Source organism: Leptonychotes weddellii, chromosome 12 (assembly GCF_054177405.1).
Source record: "Leptonychotes weddellii isolate Sample4059 chromosome 12, ASM5417740v2, whole genome shotgun sequence".
Lineage (NCBI taxonomy): Eukaryota > Metazoa > Chordata > Mammalia > Carnivora > Phocidae > Leptonychotes > Leptonychotes weddellii.
The window spans coordinates 76,289,069-76,301,759 of NC_138380.1; the positions used below are offsets into that span (position 1 = coordinate 76,289,069).

The window sequence follows — 12,691 nt, forward strand, 5'->3', positions numbered from 1 at the left end:
GATTCCAGCTGGACCCTCAACAATATGGCAGTGTGACTCTTAATGTGTTCATTGACTTGAATACATGCGCACACATACTCTCCATTTCCCACAAATGGTAACTCCGAGCCTTCACCACCATCTACAAGCCCCCCAATCCTATCATCTCACTTACTGTTAATAGACCTCCTGCATCCTCATCATCCTACTTTCTCTGTGCACTTCCTCCTCCTATCTCAGCAGAAGATGTGTTCTCCTTCCCATCGAAGGCAAAACTTCCTAATTATGCTTCCCCTCCAGAATCTTAAGAAATCTCATTCAACAACTTTTTCTCCAGTGTGTCTTCAGTCCTTCCCTCCTGATTTTCCCCTACGTACACATATGCTTAACTATCTCACATCTCAGGGCGATGGGGACCACAACATTCCCTCAATTCTATTTCCCCATCTTTTAACAATGTTTATGGCTTAATTTGTAGCCCAAAATTTTAAATTTCAGGATATTCAAATTTATCAATCCCTTCATTTTTGATGTTTGCTTGTGTTTTTTGTATCTTCTTTAAAAAATTCTTCTCTTGAGCGTGGAGCCTGCTTGGGATTCTCTTTCTCCCTGCCCCTCTGCCCCTCCAACCTGCCACTCACCCTCTCTGTCTAAAAAATAAAATAAACTGAAATAAAATAAAATAAAACATAATTTCTTCTCTTATCAAGAGTAACTAAGATTTTTCTCCTTTATTTTCTTGAAAATATTTTAAAGTTTGCTTCTTCACATTTAGGAACTATTTGGAATATATTTTTGTGTAATCATTTGACCTACAACTATATACTGAAGAGTCCATCCTTTTCCCACTAGCCGTAATGCCACTTATGTCATATATTAGGGACCCACAAAGACACGTATTACACTTCAGGGTTTTCTATTATGTCCCACTGGTCTATTTGTTTATACACTACCTTGGTCTGCTTGGGCTGCTGTAACAAAATACCATGGACTAGATGGCTAAGAAACAACAGACGTCTCTTTCTCACAGTTCTGGAGGCCGGGAAGTCCAAGATCAAGGTGCTGGCAGATTTGGTGTCTGATGAGATCCCACGTCCCGGTTCACAGACTACCCTCTTTTTGCTGTAGGCTCACATGGTGGGAGGGGCAAGGGAGCTCTCTGGGGTCTCTTTCCTTGGGCACTAAACCTATTCATGGGCGCTCCAACCTTACGACCTAATCATCCCCCAAAAGCCCCATCTCCAAATACCATCACCTTGGGCATTAGGTTTCACCATATGAACTGATGGGTGGGAGGGGGTAGGCACAAACATTCAGGCCATAGCATACAACTATAATACCATACTATCTTTATTAATTACTATACTTTTAAAGTAAAATTTTATATCCAGTAGGGAAAGTCTCCCTGTTTTTCTCCAAAATTGTTTTAGTTATGCTCAACATTTTGCTCTTTACTGTGGTCTTTAAATCAGTCTAAGTTCAACCAGACAGACAAACATAACTGGTAGGATTTTGATAGAAAAAGCAGTGATAATGGGTATCTCTGACATGTTTCTGCATTTAACAGAAATACTCCTAAAATTTCATTATTAAATATGATAGGTTTTTAGAAGGTTCTTTGGTAGCTACCCTTTAGCAGATTAAGTAAGCTCCCCTCTAACTTTAATTTTCTAAGAGCGTAGTTGTTGGTTTAATTATTAGGATTTGATGAGAAATTACGTAAGAGAAAGAAGAGGAAGAGTGAGGATTTTAAATGACCACGGGTTTCCGGACTGGTGACTGGATGGATGGAGATGTCATTCACTAAGATTTTGAGAGCCATAAGAAAAACAGATTTATGAGGGAAGATGGGGTGTTTGGTTAAATTTGAGATACTGGTGGGAGATTCAAAAAAAGATACGGCATAGACATGTGCTGTGCAATATGGCACCCTACTCACACATTGCCACTAAGCACTTGAAAAGTGGCTCGTCCAAATGAGATGTGCTATAAAGGTTCGCAACAGATTTTGAAGATGTAGTATAAAAAAAGTAAAATATTTCATTAGTATTTTTCACACTGGTTATTTGGTGAAGTGACAGTATTTTGAACATATGGGGTTAAGTAAAATATATTAAAATTAATTTCACCTTTTTAAACATTTTAAATGAGGCTACCAGAAAACTTAAAATTACATAGGTGACTCTCATTAGACTTCTGTTGGAGAGCATTGCTAAAGCTCTTGGGAGATATAAATCTGATATTCATGAGATATAGATTTGTGAATTATAATCTTATAGGTGGAGTTAAGGCCACGGGTGCTGATCCATGAAGTATGCTGAGTGAGAAAAGGACTAATGCATCTAAAACACAATTTGACTTATAAAACTCCATTTACCAACAACTCTCAGGAACATACGTTTGCAAGGTGACAGACAAAACCATAATATAAATACTGAAATTCTATGTTCCAATGAAGCCAGACCACAGCTCACATAAAAAGAAAAAAAAAAACAAAACACCCACAGGAATTCTACTTTAATTGAATGTAAGCTTTTTTTTCACCTCTGTAAAATTTGTACATACATTCAAAAAAGCTGGACTGAGAGCCCCAAATAACCCAATGCTGTAAACCAACCTGATGAAAAGGGTCGTCTCTATATTCTTTTTTCACACTTGGATTAATTTGAGGATTTTCCATATCTGTCTCACTGGTACAAGATGACCGGCATTCTGCACAGTGTAATAAGTCTTCCCATAATACATCTTCTGTTTCAGATTCTGGCCTTGTACTCTCAGAATCCTGTCTGGAACTTGAACAGCGAGAGCTGCAACTAGTACCCGATTTAGGGGCATCCTGAAATCAAGATATTCTTTGACATTAATACAATTTATGTACCCTTTCCAACTCAAAGGGTTCTATCAGAACCATACATTGCTACTTTTTTGCTACAACAACAAATACACCGTCAAATGACAGTGGGACTGAGAGCAAAACATTAAACATGTTAGTTTTTAAGGAATAACAAAATTTCCTCATATCAAAATTTATTTGATTTCCCATCTCAGCTCAAGTGTTGTTTTGCATGCAAAGGTTGTGCCTGTTTCCTCCTAAATTTTTATACAAAGTTCAAAATTCAGGAAGGCAGAGATTAGCCTAAGTTCATATGGTTATTATTTTATCAGTATATATATTGGTATTATATTATCAGTGAATATTAACCAACTTTAACTGATGTGTTTAATGGAGTTATTTTCTTACTCTAGTCTTTTTTTTTAGCAAGAGTAGATCTCATATATTTACTGTTTTTGTTTTACAAACGTAAGTTCAATAAATTGATGTAAAATTAATAAATAATCTATACCAGGAAGATAATTGCCAACTCATACTTTTGAGATAATCTATGGTATAAAAGTGAAAAACTAAAAGGCACAAGTTAAATAATTTCTAATCAATTTACTTTTTTCCTAGGAGTTGTTATTGTACAAAATAAATACTTTGAGTAAAAGTTTGATTTAATAATTCAAAATAACTTTTACTGAATAAAGAATGGTAATAGCCATCCTTACAGCCAAGTATGCTGAAATTTTCAGATTTGTTTTTAGTTATCCTCTGTCACTAAGTTTGTCAATTTTGCCTTTCAAATGTTTTAGATGTATCCCTTTCTTCTTCTCAGGATATCATCAGAGTTCAGACTTTATCATCCACACCTTGTTTGCTATAAAGAGCCTCCTAATTGACCACTATCTGAAAGGCCTTTCCTATTTTCCAGATGAATCTTCCTAAAGGGAGCTTTTTTTTCACTCCTCTGACCAAAGTCCTTCTGTGACTGACTTCCACTGCTCTCCTGGATAAAGTTCAGATTCCTTCACCAGCAAGCTTGTCTTCAAATGTGCTACTTTTGGGCTCTGTTCTCCACTCGTCCCTACCATAACCCTCTCCTCCAGTGACACTGGGCTCCTCCCTAGCCCCTAAACACAGCTTGTTCTTTGTCCCTCTAGACTCTGATTATGTGTCTACCTTGTATCCTACTCTCCTTTACAGCCTACTCAACCAAGTGTCAGGAAAACACCATTTCTATCCCTTTCTAGCTGGCTTACCTTGTCTCTGACCCTTAGTTTAGTCTTCTGGCAATGGGGGATAAAACTATCTATCTTAAAGACACTGAAAATTAAATGAGCACTGTAGCTTTTAATACAAACCAGGTACAAAGCACAGGCTCCACAAATGTTAGTTTGGAAGCCTTCTATTTAGAGTGATCCCTTTGTTCCTAAAGGGAGGTTATTATTATTTATTTCCATGATGATACATTTTACATTGCTGTTCAGCATCTATAATATTGTCTGTGTTATTAAATGTTCATGTATTTAATATTCTCAAGTAAGTCGTAACTCTCAAATGCACTGTAAGTCAACAGAAGACAAAAACCAATTATTTTTTGCCACTCTTACCATATGTAACAAAATATCTTGAATGAATGAGACAGGTGATTGATAATTAATTTATTGATCTTAGAATGGGGCACCATGAATATAATATTTAGTGTGTTGATTAGGGATTTATTTATGGGAGGAGAATTATCTGTTTGAAGGAGAAGTAAAAATGTTTTGAAAGAGTTGAGCAAGAAAGTAAGTAGAGAAATAAAAAGAAAAAAAATTCAGAAAGAAAAAAGGTAAGAATCAGTCTGCTTTGTTTTATAAAAAACACTCCAAAAATGTTTGATTCACTAACGTCAACCAGAATACTTGAAGCATACACAGTTTTTATCACAACTGTTTTCATTAGGTAGTAAGGCACAGAAAGAATTAAGTAACCAGTAATTGATAATTTAAAATTTTTGAAAAAGCTAGCTTATTACCTATGACTAATTTCTGATGCAGACTTGCTAATCAGATACAGAAATGAGTAACAAGATTAAAGACCTGATAATTATTTAACTGAAACTAATGGATGATTTCAGGGATAGGAAGCATCTTTAATTCTTTGTAAAAGTATTTTGCCAAATACTGATTAAAAAATGGGCCACTTTACAAATGTAAAATCTAAAAATTATGACCTATAACCACTTACATGTCAAACAGAATTTTACCTGCCACATTTAGGTTATTAATGGCCACTTTGAATTTCACTAAAAATTGCTGAAAAAAGGCTAAAAATTGGGAATTTTTGAACTAAAGAATATAGCTAACAGCTCATTTAATTTGCCTTGGTCTGCTTATTTTAAATCTTCAGACAGATAGCTAAAACTGAGCATATAATCAAATTAAGGGGAGAAAAATTATTTATTTGAAGGAATTAAGAATTTACAACATAAATGCTTTGTGCCAGGCAATTGTGCATAATCTTATTTAATACTAACAATCTGAGGAAGCTAGTCTCCTCTCTCCACCATACAGATGCAGAAACTGAGACTCAGAGAAGTTAAACAATTTTTCCAAAGTCACTTAAATGTTCTGAGTCTAAGCCCATGGTTTCTTCATTATGCTTCCCATCAAATGCTACCTTCATTAGATGAAAAGCTAATTTTCAATAGGGAATAAAAATTGAAAGATGCTTGTAGAGTTAAACAAAGCAGGAGAAAGTAGGAAACAGGGCAAATGCTTAAAGGAAGTTATCAATTCCACAGGACACCTCCTATTCCAGATAATCAAGTAACTCCACCACCATCTTCCCAACAGGAGACTACGAGAAGAAAACCAGATATACACAGCAGATAGCAGAAAAAGGCAAGAAACTGGGGCAGGGGTGGGGGTGGGAGGAAGGGGAGTTAAGTGAAAGTCTACACACTAAATGACAAGATCGCCACCTCATCCCCAATCCCCTGGATGCCAAACACTATGGCAGCCTAGTATAATATCTACTACTCCCACACCACCAGAAGATTGGATGATTCTCCCTGAAAAACTAAAAACCCCTAAAAAGTATATCTATAGATACTGACATATGGGAGGCTTATAACAAGTGGCTGTGTCCCTAACCAGTCATTTTATAGGAAGACCATGAGTTCTACCCAGGCACAAAGTGCTTTCCCAAATGCTTTCTTTGTGTCTCACTCTTAAAGAAAAAATATCACCAGTAATTTGAAGAGAACAGAATAATACATACATAAAGATGTCAAACAACAGTACAACACTACCCATATCCTGTCTCAATTTTACTTCTTCAAAGGAGTTTTTGTTTTGCTTTTTAAAACTACCCTGTGAGGCTGGCTTGATTTGGGAGAGTCAAAATTTTCTTGAACTGAAATGCACCTTTTAAGATATTTTCTAGTCTAAAGCTTCCTACTTTGCAGATAAAGAATTTGAAGTCCAGGTTTTAATTGTAGGTAATTTTTACATCATTAAAAAAAGATTTAAAACAATCAATGCTAACTAGCTAGTTATCAGTGTTACTTAGCTTGAAACCCAGAAGATTTTAGGCAACATATTTATTTAAAAGTTAAGATCAGTAGAATATTATTCTGCCTTTCAAGAACCTCAAGAGTTCAAAATATAGCTGCAAACCAAGGAGAGCAAAGATTATGGGGTGAGAATACTACCTCTAAAGCCAAATAATTTATCTATTGGAGACTGAAGACCTCCTTCTATAGAAGGCCCTGAATCCCTTCCAGTACGAACTGACTTTTTTTTTTTTTAAAGATTTTATTTATTTATTTGAGAGAGAGAGAATGAGAGAGAGCACATGAGAGGGGGGAGGGGCAGAGGGAGAAGCAGACCCCCCGCCGAGCAGGGAGCCCGATGCGGGACTCAATCCAGGGACTCCAGGATCATGACCTGAGCCGAAGACAGTCGCTTAACCGACTGAGCCACCCAGGCGCCCCGAACTGACTTCTGACTGAGAAATTCACAAGACTGAATTTCACAAGGATAAGGGGACAGTATATCAGATGATCTGGGTGAAGGCAATGAGCAGACACAGTGGCGTTAGTGTGTGTCTAACGGCAGCCACTGAGAGAAGAAACACAGCCAGAGTCACCACTAAGATTAAATAGAGATACAACCACAGAGAAGATTGTATGAAGAACAAGTAACTCTTCTAAGCTTAAAACAATCAAGGTATTCACACTCCAGAACAGCATAATATCTTATTTTTCAAAAGTATAGCCCTAAATCATCAAGAAAAAAATTCTAATATACTCTCGAAGGAGGAGAAGGCAATGTTTATCAAAAAAGTGTCGTAAGTGCCATTTGCCTTGAAGTGAGATAATGAAATGTTCTGTCCTTACAATAAAAATTTAAAATACAATTGAAATTCTTTTTCTATTTAAATAGTTTCAAGGGATGTGATGACTTCCAAGAGATATGATAAAGTTGGAAAAGGGTTTAGGGAAAAACAAATATTAATAAAGAAAGAATCAAAGAAGAAAAAAGAATTGAATTTTATAATATGGGCAACTTAATAACTAGTGATAGTAACATGAAGAAAGTCACTTAGAATGATAACTGCTATGATCCAGAAGCTATAAAGCCTTTCAAACTGCGAAAAAGACTTAACACAGGAGTTCACAAAGTGTCTCTCTAGGGTGGTTGTGTTTAGAAGTAAACAACAAACTGAATGGATGAGTCTTCAGAGATAATGCACAAAATGAGTACAAATGTATAGCTCTCTATCATGTGTGCAGGACAGAAATCTAAAACTGCTACCCTATAAATCCAGATAATATAACAAGATAATTGATACTGATCGGAAATATTTATTTCAATAATTATATTCAATTGTTGAAAGAAGTTGTAAATTAGTAACACATAAAATAGGTACGTATACATATACGTAAGGACAAAGTATATACCTCATTAGGGTAATGTTTCTTATAATGGTGTGACTTTCTGTTCCGAAGAATGCTCTCAGAAGTCCTGTCCACGTGACGGCGTAATGGGTATCCTGTTTCAGGACCTTCCTCACTGGAGACTTCATCAGAGACATTTGCTATTGTCCTTTGAGTATCCTGGGCGGGGGGAGTACACAAATAGAATTACTGGTAATTTATGACTGAATTTGTAGCTTTAAAACTGTAAAATTTTAAATTATATGTACACACACGTGCGTACACCTTCAAATAATCTTCAAAAACCTCAAAGTGATTGATTAGTATTACCTGATCTTCTTTAAAAATGTCTTAAATTAGTGACTCTACTGTCATTTCAACTTTAAGAGTAATTCAACAGCAATTTGTCAAATATTGTCCTATAACATTTCTGTTCATGAAAGGATTTGAAGTAGCTTAGAAAATTAAGAATATAAAATAGGATAAAGGTAGAACAGAGGCCATTTAAAAGAAGCTGAGAAAACGGAGATGAACTAATTATACTATTTCTACAAACCCCAAATGCCATCAATTTTAAGACCATTACTGATTTAATAATGACATGAAGCAGGAGGAAGTAAATAGTAGTTGTATGCGTGTACGTATCAGACAGACAACATTATGTACGTATCAATTTGTAAGAGACATCCAGATTTTGGAAATTCTGAAATTGAGAGACCCCAGAGCTTAAGTTTTATTGATATTTTCATGTTCCTCTCATATAACTTTAGTAGGTAATAAATAGCTGAAAATGTGTTTGAAAGCTGTATGACTGAAAACTTATGTGTTGAGTGATGATATGATGTGAGGCTCACATTATCAGAGAGCTAAATGCTTCAAAACTCCAAAATCAGAATAAGGGATTCTATTTCACTGAAGCCCCATGCTATTGATTGTATAGCTACTGGTACTGAAAACACATGTATCGTCAAGTAGTTAACACATACTTCACTCAAAATTGAAGAATCAACACAAATGTTCATGCTCCCATTTCTATATGTAACGAAGCAACATCTTTTAATTTGGCCATTTTTTTTAACTGTAAGTTTTTTAAAGAAAAAATTATTTAACCAAAAAAATTCAGCAAAACAAAGACAGAGATGATATTACATTAGGCTTTGTTATAATAAATGCAAGATTTCATTATTATTTTGGAAAAGTAAACAAATAATTGTTATTCTTAACAAATATCCTCAATAAGAATTTTTTTCAAATTAAAAACAAATGTGTTGACACCAAAGGTAATGAAGGTAGAAAAAAACAAGGTAATATTTTCTTTTGGGGAACAGGAATGGAAAGCCAGATTCTTAGTTCAGTTTCTAAAATAATTTAGATGTTCTATTTAAACAAATTCACACACACACACACACACATAGAAATGAGGAAAGAGAAGACAGGGTTTAACAAACATCAACTATAAATTATGAAGTGCCTTAACATTTTGGAAAAATTGGAGCCATCAATCAATTCAGAAGGTGCCAAGTTAGAGTAGCAATCAAGTTTATTCATGTAACTTTATTTGATTTTCAACTTTATCAGTGTGATTTATAATGGTTCACAGAATAAATTTTGGAGAAAATACAGAGTTCAAAGGTGATTCCGATGTCTAAGTCACTTTTCATTCTCTGTTGTAAAATCACACAAGCAAACTATTTTGGAAATCACACTTACTTTGCTGGGAATGTTCCTCAGTGTGTCTGGGTGCCAGGCTGCCTCTTCTGGTCGAACAGTTTCACACTGAGGTTCATGGCTTTGAATTCCCTCTTCACTGCTTTTAACAGTCTTTTTCCCTTCAAGGGATACATAGCCATTGTCAGTCTCCGTTGATTTATCAATTGAATTCTTTGCTTTCTTTGATCTAAAAAGAAAAAATTGCAGAAGCATGTTATGTGGGCTTAGCTTACTTTGGATGAGTTACTGACTGAAATTATGATCTGTTAATAATTAAATCTGGTAGTTATTTTTCAGAATGGCTTCCTTATTTTTATAATAAGTAACTTAGAAATATAATACCTATCACATAAAATAAATCAATAGTTGTAAATCAATGCCCTCATTCAGCTTACTTGATAGGTTCTGAGGTCTTAACAAATAGCAACTCTAAGAGACATGCCCTAACTTAACAAACAACTCTTGGTCAAATCACTTGGTCTTTGCACAAAATCTATGATCAAAATTTTGCCAATTTTATTATGGTTAATAATATACTGTAAAGTTTTATTTAAAAAACTGTTTCTATAATTATTAATTTGCAGTTAGTGGTTTAACTTGGTTTTAACACTTTCACTTACCCAAATACTACTAGTATATATACATAAGTATCTCTGATAAATTCATTTTACTGTTCAAAGGAGCCATAGGACCTATTGTAACATAAAAATATATGAAGAAAAGGAAAACCTTATAATACAAGTTTCTAAATAATGGAAGAAGTAGAAATGAAGAAAACCAAAAAAATAAAGAAGTAACTTCTCTCACCCACTGAAATACTCTGGAAAAAATATTACCATCACGTACCCATTAATTACCTATAAGGCTACCACTGATGTTCTTCATCTATAGAAATTTAATTTTTTCAATACACAAAATACAACATGGAAAGTAATAAACAAGACTTTTGATTAATAGGCCAAAGCTTGAGGAGTCTTCTTCAGAGACTACAGTGGGTGGAAGAATAGCTACCAAAAGAAATGGTTAGTAGAAATATAGTGTAAGTCCCAAACAAAATTAAAATGTGCTCAATGCAGATTAAGTTTATCATGAAATTTATTAAAAAGCAATTGCATTTAATTTTACTGAAATAAGTCCCCTTGAATTTTCTGCAGAGTATCCATTTTGCAAGAAAAAAACATTAGTATATCACCTTCATACAGGTCAAAAAACAAAAGTTTTTTAAAAATGCACAAAAGAGGAGCACCTCAGTGGCTCTCAGTTGGTTAAGCGTCTGACTTAGGCTCAGGTCGTGATCTCAGTGTCCTGGGATCCAGCCCCTCGTCAGGGCATCAGGGCTCCCTGCTCAGCGGGGAGTCTGCTTCTCTCTCTCTCTCTGCCCCTACCCCCACTCATGCTTGTCAGTGCTCTCACTCTCTCAAATAAATAATCTTAAAAAATGCACAAAAGTGGGGCACCTGGGTGGCTCAGTCGGCTGGGTGTCTGCCTTTGGCTCAGGTCATGATCTCAGGGTCCTGGAATCGAGTCCCACATCGTGGCTCCCTGCTCAGCGGGGACCCTGCTTCTTCCTCTCCTCCCCGCTCGTGCTCTCTGTCACTATCTCTGTCTCTCTCAAATAAATAAATAAAATTAAAAAAAAAATGCACAAAAGAATTATCTTTAACACTGGAGTTACTCAGTCCTACCGGAATCTTTTAGAACTGTATAGGACCTTAGAACTCACCTATTCTAAATGCTCATTTTGCAAACAATGGATCAGAAAATATAAAGAGGTCTAAGTAACTTACGTCAAGTCACACAACCAGTCAGAGGCAAAGCTAGCACTAGAATATAGACCTTCTGACCATGAGGGTAATTATATTCTCCACACTATCTCCAACTGCCCACTCTTGGGGAAATTGCCTGATAGGATTTCTTAACACACTCAGCAAAGCCTAGAAAGCTTTTGTTTTATACAAAAACAAAAGCTTCTCCTTTCTGACCTTCTCCTGCAAGGTTACTAAAGGGGACAGACAGACAGACCCCCACTTCCCACCTGCTTCACAGAGCTCTGATGCTTTCTAGTCGTTCAGAACACATCCCAACAGAGTTGCAAGGCTCAGGAGCCCCATCTTCTGACCCTTTTCTTTCTATATGACCCTGAGAGACATGGCGAGACCAAGGGAAAGAGCCACAGAACAAAGATCACTTAAGAATGGAAGGAGGAAGGGCGCCTGGGTGGCTCAGTTGGTTAAGCGACTGCCTTCGGCTCAGGTCATGATCCTGGAGTCCCGGGATCGAGTCCCGCATCGGGCTCCCTGCTCAGCAGGGAGTCTGCTTCTCCCTCTGACCCTCCTCCCTCTCATGCTCTCTGTCTCTCAAATAAACAAAAAAATCTTTAAAAAAAAAAAAAAAAAGAATGGAAGGAGGAAAATGGATTAAAGTAGAGAGGAAGGACAAAAATAGAAAATAAATGGTGCAGAGAAAACTTGTGACCTTCTCGGCCTCAGGAAGAAAATGATAAAAAACACCAGTTATTAATTATCCCCATCACCTCTCCCTTGAACATTGTGCAACATGTAGATGTAGAAAAAGACCTGAGGGAGGTAAAGTTCCTGATATGCCAAAAATGTGAGAAACTCAAAAGACAGAGAAGGCGTGTGCTGGAAAGGTATCTGTGAAGTTTCCTGGAAATTACACTGGGCTGGAAAAACGGGGGGAAAAGGAGGTGGATGAGGTGAAAGAAGACTAGAGAGTTGGTAGAACCATTAATCAGACAGGATAGGCAAGGGGCGAAATATATTTTGGAAGAAGGATAGAAATGCTGGACCTTAAGGGCCTAGGAACACCCTTAGAAAGATCACTAGGCAGTTGAAAACATTGCCTGGAGGCAGGTAGTCAGTGTAGAAAAAGTGGCTGAAAACTTGCAGAGCGAACCAGAACCCTAGTGGGCAAAAAGATAAGGGCCTAGTAAAAAGGGCTTTGAATCAGTAAGAAGTGCTGCTTCAAGGGATTTTTCTAAGGGGAAGGTACTCCTTCCTCACCAGGACAGGGTAAAGACTGTTAAGCACTAATAGTACCCACTGCACACCACTTTCAGCTATCTCTCTTCTCTCTCATGTCTGCCTACTTCCAGTCTCCTCTGGGTTGTTTCTTTCCCCACTATCTCCTCAAAGTACACAGGACACTCTCAGGAGACATGAACAAGAAGTCAGCAGCTTGCTGATGTTTCTCAGGAACTAAATGCAGGTTAAGTTGCAAACCGAGCTGAAAGGACA

At 36.5% G+C, this 12,691-nt stretch overlaps 1 protein-coding gene across 5 annotated transcripts in view; it reads right to left on the bottom strand.

Annotated features, from left to right (window-relative positions):
• The window catches only part of PHTF2 (putative homeodomain transcription factor 2), a 112,874-nt gene that overhangs the window by 19,877 nt on the left and 80,306 nt on the right, over nt 1–12,691 (bottom strand). For all 5 annotated transcript variants that reach the window (XM_081799663.1, XM_081799659.1, XM_081799660.1 and 2 more), the window contains 3 exons: nt 9,435–9,621; nt 7,749–7,904; nt 2,597–2,815 (listed from right to left, as the gene is read on the bottom strand). In XM_081799663.1, coding sequence (XP_081655789.1) covers nt 2,597–2,815; nt 7,749–7,904; nt 9,435–9,621 — 562 coding nt within the window. The remainder of the gene's footprint in view (nt 1–2,596; nt 2,816–7,748; nt 7,905–9,434; nt 9,622–12,691) is intronic.